This window comes from Loxodonta africana, chromosome 2 (genome assembly GCF_030014295.1).
Source record: "Loxodonta africana isolate mLoxAfr1 chromosome 2, mLoxAfr1.hap2, whole genome shotgun sequence".
Lineage (NCBI taxonomy): Eukaryota > Metazoa > Chordata > Mammalia > Proboscidea > Elephantidae > Loxodonta > Loxodonta africana.
In genome coordinates, this window is record NC_087343.1 from 154,402,388 (window position 1) to 154,417,164 (window position 14,777).

At 47.7% G+C, this 14,777-nt stretch overlaps 2 protein-coding genes across 17 annotated transcripts in view; one reads left to right on the forward strand and one right to left on the reverse strand.

Moving 5' to 3' along the window:
- The window catches only part of LOC100656652 (protocadherin gamma-C5), a 165,450-nt gene extending 159,602 nt beyond the window's left edge, over window positions 1-5,848 (forward strand). For all 16 annotated transcript variants that reach the window (XM_023549918.2, XM_023549945.2, XM_023549925.2 and 13 more), the window contains one exon: window positions 846-5,848. In XM_023549918.2, coding sequence (XP_023405686.2) covers window positions 846-1,072 — 227 coding nt within the window. In that variant the 3' untranslated portion in view covers window positions 1,073-5,848. The remainder of the gene's footprint in view (window positions 1-845) is intronic.
- The window catches only part of DIAPH1 (diaphanous related formin 1), a 111,144-nt gene continuing 101,273 nt past the window's right edge, over window positions 4,907-14,777 (reverse strand). The window contains exons 26-27 of the mRNA XM_064277435.1: window positions 14,203-14,289; window positions 4,907-6,930 (exon numbers count right to left, since the gene is read on the reverse strand). Coding sequence (XP_064133505.1) covers window positions 6,773-6,930; window positions 14,203-14,289 — 245 coding nt within the window. The 3' untranslated portion in view covers window positions 4,907-6,772. The remainder of the gene's footprint in view (window positions 6,931-14,202; window positions 14,290-14,777) is intronic.

The window sequence follows — 14,777 nt, forward strand, 5'->3', positions numbered from 1 at the left end:
AAAATGAATACCTGAAAGAGCACCCTCTCTTAATTCATAAAGAACTACTGCATAACTACTCTGTGCTAGCCACTGGTTGGAGAATGATGGGAGGATATGTAAGACATGGTCTCTGCTCTCCAGGAGTCCATGGTCAAGTGTGAAAGCCAGAGAGGCTCCCTAGAGAAGTCCCTTGAGAAGGGCTAGGGCAAGGATTTGAGAGGCAGTGTCACTATGAGGGAAACCCTGGTGGTGCAGTGGTTAAGTGCTACGGCTGCTAACCAAAGGGTCGGCAGTTCGAATCTGCCCTGTGCTCCTTGGAAACTCTATGGGGCAGTTCTGCTCTGTCCTATAGGGTCACTATGAGTCAAAATCGACTTCATGGCACTGGGTTTGGTTTTGGTTTTGGTCACTATGAGTCAGAATCGACTCGACGCACTGGATTTGTTCGTTTGTTTGTTTTGGTCTCGGCCCTTAGAAAAATAGTAGCTAGCATGCTTTGAGCACTTATCATGAACTAGGCACTATTCTAGGTGTTTTACACATATTATTTAACCCTCACCAAAACCAGAAGTAGATACTATTATCTCCATTTTACAAATCAGAAAACTGAGGGTGCATAGAAGGGTTAGGTAGACTTGCCCAGGATCAAGTAGTTAATAAGTAAAAGAGATTAGGAACCAAACCTAGGAGAGATTCTTAACTTCTACCCTTATCACTTTGTGGATAGAGACTGCTTTGGTGACCACCATATTCTCAGTGCTCAGTATGGACAGAGCCCAGAATACTTTGTAGGTATTCATTAACTGCATTTCCAACTGTTGAGGACCCCTAAGTTTAGCCCTGATCTTCCTTTGTCTCTGCAGAAGCTGCTGATGGGAGCTCCACCCTGGGAGGGGGCGCCGGCACCATGGGCTTGAGTGCCCGATATGGGCCCCAGTTCACTCTGCAGCATGTGCCTGACTACCGCCAGAATGTCTACATCCCTGGCAGCAATGCCACACTGACCAACGCAGCTGGCAAGCGGGATGGCAAGGCCCCAGCAGGTGGCAACGGCAACAAGAAGAAGTCAGGCAAAAAGGAGAAGAAGTAATGTGGAGGCCAGGCCTGGAGCCACGGGACAGCCTCCCTCCCCAACCAGTCCAGCCTCTCCCTACCTGTACCCAGGCCTCAGAATTTCAGGGCTACCCCCACAATGCTGGTAGGGGCCAAGGTCATGCTCCCCTTGGGAAACAAAAATAAGTGCCCAGTCAACAGCCCCCTCTCTGCCCCCAGAAGGTTGAATATGCAAAGGGAGTTCTACAGAGAACCCCCATCCAATCAGTCGCTGTGCCCATGGGGGTGGTGGGGTTAGTGTAGAAACCTAGAACCATTTATCACACCCCCTTTAGTTACAGCTGAAGTCCTCCATCTTCCAAATTCAATCAGGCCATCCATCCCCTGCTTCCTTCCTCCCTACCCAACTCCACCCCACTTCTGCAACAGCTCCTCTTGAGTAAGATGGTTAGGGTATTGAGGTACCAGGTAACCTAAAAAGGCTCGTAGTTCTGAAGAGTTGGAAGGGCATCTTGACCTCTTGGCCTCACCTTCAACTCTCAGACTTCCCCCAAAACATGGTTTGGTGCCAGTCCCTTCACCTCCTTCTAGAGCCTGAGACCAAGCTCAAGTTTTGGGGGACATGGTCACCATCCCCATGGTACTGATGCGTGCTGGATTTAAGGAGGGCATTTTGCTAACAAGCCTCTTCCCAACACCCTGGGGACCAGTCTTTTGTTTTTCATTGTTTGGTGTTCCCACTGCATGCTGTGACTTCCCCACCCCCTCCCCAAACAAGAGACTCCATTGCATGTTCCAAGACAGTATGGGGTGGTAAGATGAAGAAGGAAAAAGTGTGTGTGTGGAAGGGGGAGAGGGGGAGGAATGGACAGAGCCTGGACTCATCAGTTAACAGGGTCCTACAGGATACTATATATCCCTAGGGCACTGACCAGGTCCCCAAATTCCACCAGAAACAAGCACTGAGCTGGAACCCCACTCCCACAAATAGGGCTCATCCCAGGCAGCAAACTTTGGGTTGAGCTACCGGGACCAAAAGATTTAAACTGGCATTACAGTCCAAGGAAGCTCTGAGTGAGTGCGGGACCAGGTCTCCTGGAGAGGTCATAGGGGCCTCTGTAGGTGCTGGGTACTCCAGAGATGCCCTTCGTGGAAGGGTACAGTGGTGCCCAGCAGGGAGGAGGGCCAGTTAGACCATGCTTGGTCCCTGGGTTGGGGAGAAAAGGAGCAAGTGGACAGAAAGTCTCAGCCCACAATCGGGACTTCTCTACAGTGCCCCTGCACCCCTCAAGGTCCTTCACCTTGCCAGGTGCCATTTCTTCTCTGTGAAGGCCACTGTCCAGGCCCCCAGTCCACCCCCAAGTGGTGAGAGCCTGGTTAAAGTCCCCCAGTGCCTCCTTGTGTATAGACCTTCCTCTGCCCACTGCCTTGTGGGTCCCGTTCATCCAGCGGGGCTGCTAGAGAACCCCACCCCAGCCCTTACAGTAGTGTAGAGCCCCCTTCCTCTTCAGGCTGGTGTAGAATAGCCAGTAGTGTAGTGCCGTGTGCTTCTTACGTGATGGCGAGTGGGCCTCGGGCGGCGGGCTCTGAGCAGCCGTCTGTCCTTGAACCTGCCTGCAGCAGCCTGTGCTGTGTTTTGTGCTGTGTCCACGCGCTGCGGCGACCCCCTCCCCTGTACTGACTCCTTCTATAAGCGCTTCTTTTCGCATAGTCACGTAGCTCCCCACCCCACCTCCTTCCTGTCTCGCGCAAGTTTTATACTCTAATATTTATATGGCTTTTTTTCCTTTAAAAAAAATAAATAAAATGGTTTCTTCTGAAAGGTTGACCGTTTCTGTGTAAATATGGAGGTTCCTGGCATATACGGATGAAATGATGAGCTGGAAGGTGTGTGATGGAAGGCCGGGGACCGAGGTGATGATCGTGTTTGCGACTTGGTTTTGTGTCACTACGTGTCTAGATCTATGTTTCTGAGTTGTAGGTGTGTTGCTGTATGTGCCTGTGAGTTGTCTGTATGACTGTCAGATGTGGCTGTGTAAGCTTGCAATATCGTTGTGCATATGTAAGTGTGCAGTTGAATCTGTATACGATTGTGTGGAATCGGCTTGCGAGTTCTTTGTGGGGGTGGGGATTTTTGAGTAAGGTGTGTCACTGTGTAATTGAGTGTGCGTACAGTTGCACGCTTACGGCTATCTCTGTGGTTTTGGTTCTAAGCGGCCAGTCTCCAGGCAGAAGAGGCGATCCTGGCGCGGGCGGGAGCGGGCTGGCGCGGAGAAACAACACTGGTGCGGAGGGTTTCCCTAGTTCCCGCCGCTTCCCTGCTAAAATTATCTGCCTGAAGCGTCCTTGAGGGCTTCGTGGGAGGAGGGTGAACTCTGTCCTTTGCCCGTCCCGCTCTCACCCCCGCTGCCCAGGAGTTTTGGGAATACCACGGGTTCCTCCGGTACCTTGGCCTGTTTCCCCACCTGAAATTCGCCTTCTCACTCACTGCACTGCAGCAAAGCCAAGGGAGTTGGAGGTCCATCCCTTTCTTGCAGAGGTAAAGGAGACTGAACGGGCGTGCAGGAAATCAGATTGCCCACCCAGCACCCTCTCCGCTCCCTCTCTTTGGTGCTTTTCCTTTCACCCTTGGGCACTTCCATCTCCCCGCCCCCTCCACCTGCCTGGGGGAGGCACAGTGGAATTCCGACGTTACAGCAGCCCAGGAAAAGCTGCGGATAACACTGAGGGGGAAGGAAGATGGGAGTGGAAAGGGAAGAAATACGTGGGTCACCAGGGAGTCTACGATACCCAATCGCTGGGCGAGATGTGGCTGTCTCTGGGCTTCCTCTGCGGTGGAGTCTCAAATCGGTCACCAGTCCTCCCTGCTCCCAAAGTCTGTTGCCATGGAAACCAAGCCTTCCAACTATACATCTAGGGGGCGAGTTTCTTGCGTGGGAGGGTGTGCGCATGGTTGCCGAGATCTAAGCTGGGGTTTGTTTCTGTGTCGGGCTGTGGAGGGGCGGAGTGCCAGGGTGCCTGGGTTCTATTCCTGGCAAGGCAGTAGACTGGCAGAGCGCATAAACAGCTGCTGTTGGTCCCCTAATTGGTATGTGTGCCCATAAAGCTCTGAGCCGGAAACGCGTGGCCTTGGAGCGGGGGCGGGGTAGGCAGGCAGCCCACTCCCACACCGGCCATACTGGGGAGGCAGCTGCCCAGGCTCCAGGCAGGGCTATTTAAAAGGCTTTTATTTCTAGCTCCAGTGCCTGCCCAAATGGGTTTGTGGTCTTCTCCAGGCCCCTCCATGTCTATCTTGGGCCTGCTCATTGCTTTTAAGGTTTCTTTGTGCAGGTCACAACGTGCTCAGACAAGTATGCCTGAGCAGCAGAAGTCATCTGGAGCATGACCTCAGTCTACTGACCTCTGCTGGGCAGGCTCAGGTTTCTGCCCCAGTGTAAGCCCCTCTAGTCAGGAATGTGGTGTGTGGCCACTAAATGAGTGGTGAGGATGGCAGAATGGGAGCCAGATGCTTCCCTCTGCCAAAGAGGAACCAATACTGCCAGCAAACTGTGACATCTGGGGAATGGGGAGGTGAGTTCAAGAAAAGGGCTCCAAACCAAGAGAGAGCAATGTGGATGCGCAAGGGAACTGACCTGGGCTTTGACTCTTTTATGGAGGTCAAATGCCCTAAGGTGAGCTCTGATGGGACAGAAGCCACCATGTATTAATCATCTCTGTAGCCCTGTGCCCAAGCAAAGTGTCTGGCACATTACGGGCACCTTAAGTTTTTTGACAATGATTTGTCAGGTCAACCAAGAGTGTGGGAAAGAGTAAAGGAACATGGGCTAGACTGAAACTAGTTCAGAAATTGACAAAGAAGGCTGTAAGGCTGTACTGTTTCAATGCTTTATTAACAGTTGGAAACAAACCCAACAAACTGGAGGTGATGACATCCCAGAAGCCCAAGAGGCACAGGAAATAGGTGTGCATTTTGTCCTTTTTAAAAAATTTATTTTTTATTTTTAATCAATGAATCTTAGCAAAAGTAGATTAAAAAAGAAAGGGTCAAAGCCCCAGATGTCAGCGAGAAGGGAGAAGGAGGGGACCAACAGGCCCCCTGTACCACAGTCTTCCCGGGAATAGCTCCAAGGAGCTGCTGTAGCCCATTCATACACAGACTCAAGCATGCTGGATTGGCCTAGCAACCAGAACCCTTTTTCCTGGCCCCCAAGGCCTCCCTGTAGTCACCCGTAAGGCTCCTGGGCTTCCCTTTGCTCTAACAATTACAGTTCTGGGCCAAGCCCTAACACTGCCATTCTCTCTCACCTATCTGGGGGTGGGAAGCTGAAAGGGGCACAAGGAGAGCAAAAGTATCACCCTGAGCCAGAAAAGCTCAGCTTCCTGTGGCTGGGGGCACCGAATAGTTCGGCCTGGCCACTGTTCAGAGGGAGTGGGAGTACAATGTGTGGAGGCACTCCCTGTGCCCACTTCCCCAGAGTGTCCAGTTAGCATTTGCACATTTGGCTTGATAAGCATATTAAATTTATACAAGCTCTGTGGTCTTAGAGCTCATGCTACTCCTAGGCCTGGCCTAGTCAACCAGGTCTTCCTACCCCAGAAATGATGCTGGGAGAGAGAATCTACCTTGGCCTTAAGGGTTCAAAAGGCTTGAGGGCTGAGGTGGAGGTCCAGGGCCTTGTTCAGGATTGAGACCTGTGGGGAGAAACCTCAGGAACTCTCTGGAACCTGCCATCCAAGCCTCTTACATTATATGGAGGGGAGAAAGGAAGAGATATTTTTCTTTAAAAAAAAAAAAAAAAATCTCATATAAAAATAGATCCATTTGCAAAACAATTTCTCAGCCAGGAGGCTCCACCTCCCATTTCCTTGGAGACACAGAGGGTGAGGTGTTGGGACAGTCACAATACAGCCCATACTCCAGATGAAACACACCAAAGTGTTGGGGAAAGGGTGAGGAAGGGTCTTGGCTCAGTAGCCAGGGGGCTGGTGCAGAGGGTCCAGAGAGGCAGGGCATAAAGCAAAAGCAAGGTCGCAGGCTGGGGGCAGGTCCCACACTGTCTCTGGGCCCTGCCTGCCTGCGTACAGGCTCTGGCCTGGGCTCCAACTAAACAGGAAAAGTGGTCCAGATCCTTTTTGTTTTGGGAGGCCTTTCCCAGGAAGGTGGCGTAAGAGTGGGATTTGCTCTCCCTTCCTTAAAAGCACCTCCCAATGTCACACTACTAGTAATAAATAACAATAGCCAGGAAAGGGAAGAGAAAGAGCAGAGGTGACAGCAATGAAAATAGGGACATAGCCCAAAGGTTCACAAGCCCCATGCTGTTCTTAGGGTCAGAGAAACCGCAAAAGAAAAGCAAAAATCCAGCAAGATTGACCTAGGGAAAGCCCACTGGGAAGTCAGGGGCTGAGGAAGCAGGCTGGGCCTTGTCTGAGGTAAGGCCGCAGAGTAACAGAGAAAGTTAGGGTTAAGGCAGCAAACATGGACCCTGCTTTGGTAATATGACAGCCAGGGCTGGCTGGGTTGGACTCAAACCTCCCCTACACTGCCCTTTTCTCCTGGCCTCTGGGCAGCTGAAGCTGTATATGATGTACAGAGAGCAGCAGGCCAGAAATAAAGACAGGGTCAGAGTGGTGAGAGTAGCCACCCCAGAGCAAGGTCCCCTTGACCCTTTAGGCACATGCTGCAGGGCAAGACAGTCTGGGCTTCTGCTGAGGAGCTGCTGCGGCCACAGGACCCAGCTTAGCTTGCACGGCCAACCAACTCCTTGGTTTCCTCCAGGATTGTGGAGACTCCCTCACTCTTCCTGGGCACCTTGGCAGGAACAGAAGTCATGGCATCATCCTTGGTCAGCTCCGAGGCTAGCAGAGATGTGACTGCACACCCAGCCTTCCTGTTGGCTGCAAGAGAAGACTTAAGAGATTTCATCCACAGAAGGCCTCGTTTCTAATCCCTTTCAAACTCTACAGTAGACATGTAGCCAGAAGCCATGCAAACATGCCTGTCCCATCCAGTTCAGAGGCCTTTACTTTGAAGGAGATCCAAGAACATGTGGAATATGCCCTTGGGTGGCAAAGAACATAAGAGTGTTGTGGAGCAAGAGAATAAGTCTTGCCCTTTTTCCCTGTGTGAAAATAATATGAAGATTTGAATATAGCTAGACGGACAGAGCTGGGTTCAAGTGTTAGCTATGTGACTTGGAGATGAAGTACTCAAAGCCTCTGTTTTCTCTTCATAGGGTTGTTGAATTAAATAGGCTAAAGCTTAGTACCCAATATTATGTCTGCTTTCTTGGTAGCTACCAGGAAGCTCCTAAGCCAAACACCTTTAGTCAGTCCCAAGGAGGGCTGTCCCTCGCAGAGGAGGGCCTTCAGCAGCCTGCTGGGGGGGACTCCTGCAAAGAGGAGCAGCCAAGCTCTGACACTGCATGCATGTCACACTCCATGTGCTCCATCTACCCGCACCCCCAGTTGCCCACATGCCTAGCTCTTTCCCATCTCTTCAAGGGTAGCAACTGTGATACAAATGTGGTAGAAGTTGGGTAATGAAAGTATGTTAGGGAAGGCAGAGCTGGAATCAAGGATGGCCGGGAGACCTCTACAAAGGAATCTCAACCCCATTGTCTAAGGGATTGTGAAGCTCCAGTTTTCAACACAAATAGAAGAACCAATCCATCCATGAGTTACTGCTCTAACTGCAGGGATCCATCCTTAAGACTCTCATATTCATTTATGGAATCCAGACTTATGGCCCTGGTATCCTCGATAGGAAGATGGCTCCTTGAGACTATGCCCATCTCATGTTGTCTGCCTCTTTCCGTGGCCTAGAAGCAGCAGAGACCACATGTACACAAAGAACTGCCTGGGGTGAAAGAAGTCAGAACAAAAGACCACATATGGTAATGATTTCATTTGTATGAAACGTCCATAACAGGCAAATCCATAGATACCAGAAAGTAGATTAGTGGCTGCTGGAGGAAGGGGAGGATGGCTGAGTGACTGCTAATAGGTATGGGGTTTCTTTTTGAGGTGATAAAAATGTTTTGGGATTAGATAGTGAAGATGGTTTTACAACTCTGTGAATATACTAAAAAAAAACTTGTATATTTTAAAAGGGTGAATTTTAGGTATGTGAATTATATCTCAACTAAAAAAAAAAAAGAGCTGCCTGGGGACATGAAAGCAGGAGTAGGGAAAGCAATGCCTTAAAGAAGAAGGAACAGAGCAAAGAAGCCTGTTGTTAGTTGCCAATTCATGGTGACCCCATGTGTGCAGAGTAGAACTGCTCCATAGGGTTTTCAAGGCTGTGATCTTTCAGACCAAAAAAAAAAAAAAAACCTCCCACTGTCGTCAATTCCAACTCACAGCGACCCTATAGGAAATGCTGGTGGTGTAGTGGTTAAGAGCTATGGCTGCTAACCAAAAGGTCGGCAGTTTGAATCCACCAGGTGCTCCTTGGAAACTCTATGGGGCAGTTCTACTGTCTTATAGGGCCACTATGAGTCGGAATTGACACGATGGCAACAAGTTCGAGTTAGTTTTAGACCTTTTGGAAGCACATTGATAGGCCATTTGCACCACCCAAGTCACCCTCAAAGAAGCCTACGAAAGAAAAAAAAAAAAAACTAAACCCACTGCCGTGGAGTCGATTCTGACTCATAGCAACCTTGTAGAACAGAGTAGAACTGCCCTATAGGGTTGCTAAGGAGCGGCTGGTGGATTTGAACTGCCAACCTTTTGATTAGCAGCCCAGCTCTTAACCACTGTGCCACCAGGGCTCCCAAAGAAGCCTAGCACTCCTAAAGGAGGATAGCAGGACTGGGGTAGCTGTGGGACATAAGCAAGAAGGAAGAAGTCCAGAGGAGCCAGCGAACGAAGGGCCCAGAGCTCCTTTGCCCTCTCTGGACCAGCCAAAAGCTTTGCATAAAGCAGAGCCAAATGATATCAGAAAGCTCAAGTCTTCAGGTGCTGTCGGCCAGTCTTCCTGCAGAATCGTGATCCAGAGCCACTGTGCTTTCACACAAGCAGAGGCTACACACAGGTCAGGCAAGGAGCACACAGCATGCCCACAGGTTACCAATATCTGGTTATCTTCCTCCTCCTCCTCCTCCCAGGGGCACAAGGGATTATCTAACCAGAGGAGAAGGAATAGTGAAGACCCTGGCTGATAGCCACAAGGACTTATGTGGTTATAAATTTAAGGTATGTGATCTAGACTCTGGGAATTTCACAGAAACTACTCCTGGGATTATGAAACCCACGTGAGCTGGAACTGCTTTATTTTTTTGGGTCTCGCAAGTTTTCTGCCTTTGACAGGGTGAAGTCTTACAACTTTTCTATCACTCGTTTTAGTGAAAAATATTTGCATTTTCCTTCTGACAGGTTTCTGCCTTACATATGTGTCGGGTTTTGCAGGTTTTACTGTATTGTCTCAGTGACTGAGAGGTGAAGAAAAGGAGCCCACTTGGGTTGACATCTATGTGTATATGTTTTTCCTAGTCTCTCCTCACCTGCTAAATCCTCCTCAGACCCACTTAGTTTCCCTTCTTCTCTAGGACCCTGCTTCTCATGTCCAGAGCGGCAGTGGCTTGATATCACCTTACTGTTCCTTTGAATTCAGTCTCCAGCAGTTGAGAAAATACTGCAACTACTTGGGGGGGGGGGGGTGTATATAACTCTGGGGGTGCATATGTGTGTGAAATAACTACTGGTTCCAGACCCTGGGAACACTTGTGCTAGGCAACACAGGACATGTCAGAGTTCAAGTGTGGCCTGTCTTAACCTGTTTTTTTGTAAAGAAGTTCTCTAAGATACCCGTGTACCAAATCAAGCAGTGCTCCTAGATTTTCTAGACTCAAGAAGCTTCTGATGCATTACAGATTTTCTAAAAACTAGGAGTGGATGACAGTTTGGGAGAAGACCAGAACTTCCCTTTTAAGCCCATAGAGTAGATACACTAGGGATGGACATGAGATGGCCTAAGGCAGGAGATAAGAAAGTTCTTGTTGAAACTGGCAACACAATCAACAGAATCTAAGAATCCTGGCTACTGCTCTGCCTCCACTGCTAAAATTATGCTCAGAAGCTTGAATAATCAACAAATGACCTCTCCCCTCCTTTCCCTAACTTGGGTACTTGTTAAGCCTGTTGAGAAGGAGCCACAGAACCAGAGAAATATTTTGACTATATGGGATCATGGAAGATTATTAACTTATAAAACTGTGGGGAAAAGGAAACAATCTTGAGACATTGGTCAAAGCCCTCTGAGGACAGACTCTTAGAAGTTAGGGTGGACAAGGATAAAAACACCAGCAAAATCAACCATACACTACCAGTATACAGCTGAATGAAAAAAAGGTTTATGATTTGGAAAAGGACTGTTATAAAACACAGGGTAGGAACTACTACTAAAGAGGAAGTGCTCTTGTTAATAAGCTTCCTTAGGGAAGAGGAAACTAGGACAGATGGGGTGCTCATTACCATCCTAAAAACTCTTTATTGGCTCAGACTCTCCTAATTAGAATTCCTGTCCTATTTTTTACCAAAAAAGGTGGGGGGAGGACAAGTGATGGTACAGGAAACACTGTTATCAACCTTCTCTAGACAAGCCTGTCATCAGAAAGCCTCCCTGAGGCAACTGTATCAGTCTAGGACTCTCTTTGCCTGAAGGTATGAAAAAATATCTAGGTCATACAGAAGACTCACTGTCATCTCCTGTCCAATCCTATAACTTCAGCAAAAATGCCCTGGACTTGGATTTACAAAAGTGGGCTACAGTTTTGGTTTTATTGGTAATCAACTATGTAGATCTAGACAAGTCAATTATCCTACCTGGGTCTTAATTCCTTTTACCTTTGAAGCCCTGGTGGCACAGTGGTTAAAGAGTTCAGCTGCTAACCGAAAGGTCAGCAGTTCAAATCCACCAGCTACTCCTTGGAAACTCTATGGGGCAGTTCTACTCTGTCCTATAAGGTCGTTATGAATTGGAATCAACTCGACAGCAATGGGTTTGGGTTTATTTTTGAAGAGACTAGGAGTCCTGGTGGTGCAGTGGTTAAACACTTGGCTGGTAAATCAAAAGGTTGGTGATTCCAACTCACTGGCTGCTCACAGCAGAAGAAAGATGTGGCAGTCTGTTTCTGTAAAAACTATAGCCTTGGAAACCCTATGGGGCAGCTTTACTTTGTCCTATAGGGTTGCTATGAGTCAGAATCAACTTGATGGCAACAGGATGAGGAGACTAACGTTAATCACTAGAAGTCTTTAAAGTCTTTCCCAAATCTAAGTCGTATTAGGGTTGGTGGAGTTTAGGTAAGCTGTGAAGTGGTAGAGAGAAGGAATGGCAGAGAGGGATGACAAATTTCTTTCTTCCCTTAACTTTTTGCCAGTGAGCAGATAGCCTGTATACAAGAGGCCAGAATTCAGTCATGGAGATAAAGTTGAGTCATTAAAACCACAAGCTGACTCAATCATCAGCCTGAAATAGTAGCTATAATACAATCACATGGATTCTTCCCCTTGACATTCAAACCATTATTCTCCCACACCCTGCAGAGATCATAGCAGTTTACATGTTGCTTTTAATGAACCAGCCCTGATAGAAACCCTCTTCTTCCAACTCTCAATGGATCTTTGTATACTGGTCACTCCCTCAAATCTCCAGAGTTCAGAGGATTTTTTTTTTTAAACATTCCATTAAATTCTAGGGAAAAGGCTGGTGTCTTTGAATAGGGGCAGCTGCCTCTTTGGGAATGAGGAGGTCTATGAGGCAGATATGCTGGGAGTACTCAAAGGAATCAGCCAGGAGGTCCAGTCAGAGACAGCCAGCCAGGCAAGGGGTGCAACAGCTAAGTCCAGTAGCCACAAAGGGAAACCCACAGCCACGTGAAACTTTGTATTTTGAGAACGGGGCTTTCTGGGTTCAGCTACTTTGTTCTCTTTACCTGTTAATCTTATTATCACCATACCAAAAACAACAACAAAAAAAAACCTGTTGGAGCTGAAATGGACCCTAGAGACCATTCTCGAACAACTCATTTTATACATGGGAAAATCGAGTCCCAGGAACACTGACTTGCCTAAGGTAACAGACAGCATCAGAGCTAGACTCAAATTTGGGTCTTTTGATCCCTGCCTAATCCTATGCTCACTGAACTTCACTTTGATGCCTATTTTCTGCTTAATGTTTAATGTAAAGCCACATTACTTTACATGATGTGAATGCACCAAGGTCTAAAGAGCTTACCTGACTTAACTAGAAATGTCACCCCTAAGACAGTCTCCAGATATAATCCCAGTGTGTTTACTGAATCCAGAGTCCAGGAAGATAAAGTTGCAGGCTGGAGCCAATTAAAAAAAATACACAGTTCTCATTTTCACCTTCTTTTCACTTCACTATCTTCTAGTATAAGTCTACTCCTATTCCCTCTTGCACTGGGGAACAGCAGTTTGACTTATTTTGGTTCTCTGCTGAAAGGTTAAGTTCCAACAAAATCCGTTTCCTCTGCCTGCAAGTCCTGGAAGAAGTGGAGAATGGGGCTTCCCCAGTAGGGGGAAGCCCTTGATGTCTGGCTGCCTGTGTATAGGAAGCATCTGGGATTCTAGTATAGTTCCACAGGAAGAGGCTTAAAAGGGAATTCCCCATCAAAAAGTCTGATGCTGGTTGACAATGAGCTGAGTGGGTTGCGAAAAACTGTAAGATCCAACATACTTTCGTTTGGCTAGAAATGCTTAATTGAAGGCCACATTGCCTTATAGGGTGGGTAGGAAACAATGTCTCAAGAACCTCTGAAGATTAAACACAAAAGAAATACTACTAGTTATACTTTCTACCCAAACACCTATCTGTAAGATCAAACTCTTTATCCCAGAAAGTTCTCAGCCCATTATATTTATCTCATCTCCCTTCTAGAGAGGCTGTATTGACAGAGTGCCAGAAAATGGACAAGACTTGTGACTAGGGAGCCTTTGTTTAGGGAAGGTTCTAAAGTCATACAGAAGGGCCCTGAGAAGGGAATTTCCCTCTGGGTGTGCAGAGCATGAATACAGATTCATTACAGATGAAGCTCTGTGATCTGTAACTTGTGGGCCAGGATCCTGAGTTTCTGTGGACTAGCTTGATCCTAAAGCCCCCTTTCCAGGCTGTAACAGGTACTATATTGGTCCTACCATTGTGTCAAAGCAAGCTACATAACTCTTTACAATAACCTCCAGGTAAAGCTCCTATCAAACAGGCCTATGGGGAACATAACTTTAAGTAAAGCAAGAAACCCCAGGGCTTAATGATACCTTTTCTGTAACTCCCACACTTCAACCTAGGGAAGAATCCATCATTACTAGCCCCAAAGCGTCTTCACCAGACACAATGGTGCAGGTGAACCCCATCTGAGAGTAGCCTTGGCTATGCTTTCTTTTGGACCAGTCTCTTAGTCACTGTACGTTTTCCTTAAAGGAAATTTATCCATTGATCCTGTCCTATACTAATGCCTGGATCATTTGCCCTCTTGTCCCCATAATTCTTACAAGCTCTGGCTCAATGTAATCCATTTAAATCTCTGAAGATCAGGAAAAGAGGTTGCAGGGGAGGCAGTGGGGGAAGGCAAAGACAGTGGAGGCTAACAGCTCCTGAGAAAAGGTGGTTTTCAGATAGCACAATCCTCCAACTGAGATGCTCCTCCATGTTCTGACATCTGGGGATAATGGTGCCTAGCCTTCTCTATAGGATTTTATACTTCTTACTATTAGTTCTCTATGTCTTTCTTGCTTGTGAACTTGAGAGTAAGGACTCATATTTTCTTTGCACTTCCTACATCTAGGGTACAGTTTTATACTGAGGTTTATTTTTGTTCATCAACAAACACCCACACCTTGTGTCCTGCAGCATGGCCCCTTGTTCCAGGTTTCTGCTTTAAGAACAGGGAGAAATGCAAGAATAATCAAATGTAACCGATTTATTGTAAGTCCCTCAAGCCCTAGTTCTTCTAGTTGGTAGATACTTTCTAACATGGGAGAGAGAGGACTAGACAATCCACTCCTTATGCAGAACACTATTGTGGTAGAAGTTTCTAAACCCTTAGGGTGTCATTACCTGCTCTTTAGCCCAAGACTAGGAGGACCAGGAGCAGAGGAGCCTCACCCCTTTAGCACCGACCTGGGCTCCAGGTGATTACTTACCCTGACGGGGTCCTCTCTTTCGACGGAATGCTGCGCCTGACTGCAGGGCTTCTAGGAGGCTGTCCATCACACCTGTCTCATCACCCTCTGTCATGAACAAAGATGGAAAAGTAAACTCTTCAGCCTGAGCAGCCCAGTAAGTATCAAGCTCCCCAAAGAATGCACGGCTATTGCTTGTTTCCCCTCACCCGCAGTGACTGGCAGCTAAGACCAGACAAAGTGGGCTCAACCTCGAGTCTGTTTAGAAATGATTGAAACAATGGATTTCATAGCCTACTATCACTGCAAACCTTGAAATATTTTCCTGCAGGGTGCAGTAGCCCCTTATTTCCACCCCAGTTAGGACTAGCACACTGAACTGCAGAATTACCCAACACCAAGACCAGGATAAGTAAAGAGAGTGGGGTTATGAAACTAATAAGGCACTATCGCTCCCTCTTCATCCTAAAGCATTTCACTCCAATTTACATAAACCTCTCATGGAGGGCCTTGTTCAGGTTTCAGAGCAGGGCTGAGGAAAGATGAGAGACCACTGATAATGAGTGCGTTTTCACTTAAGTGCTACCTCCAGTAGC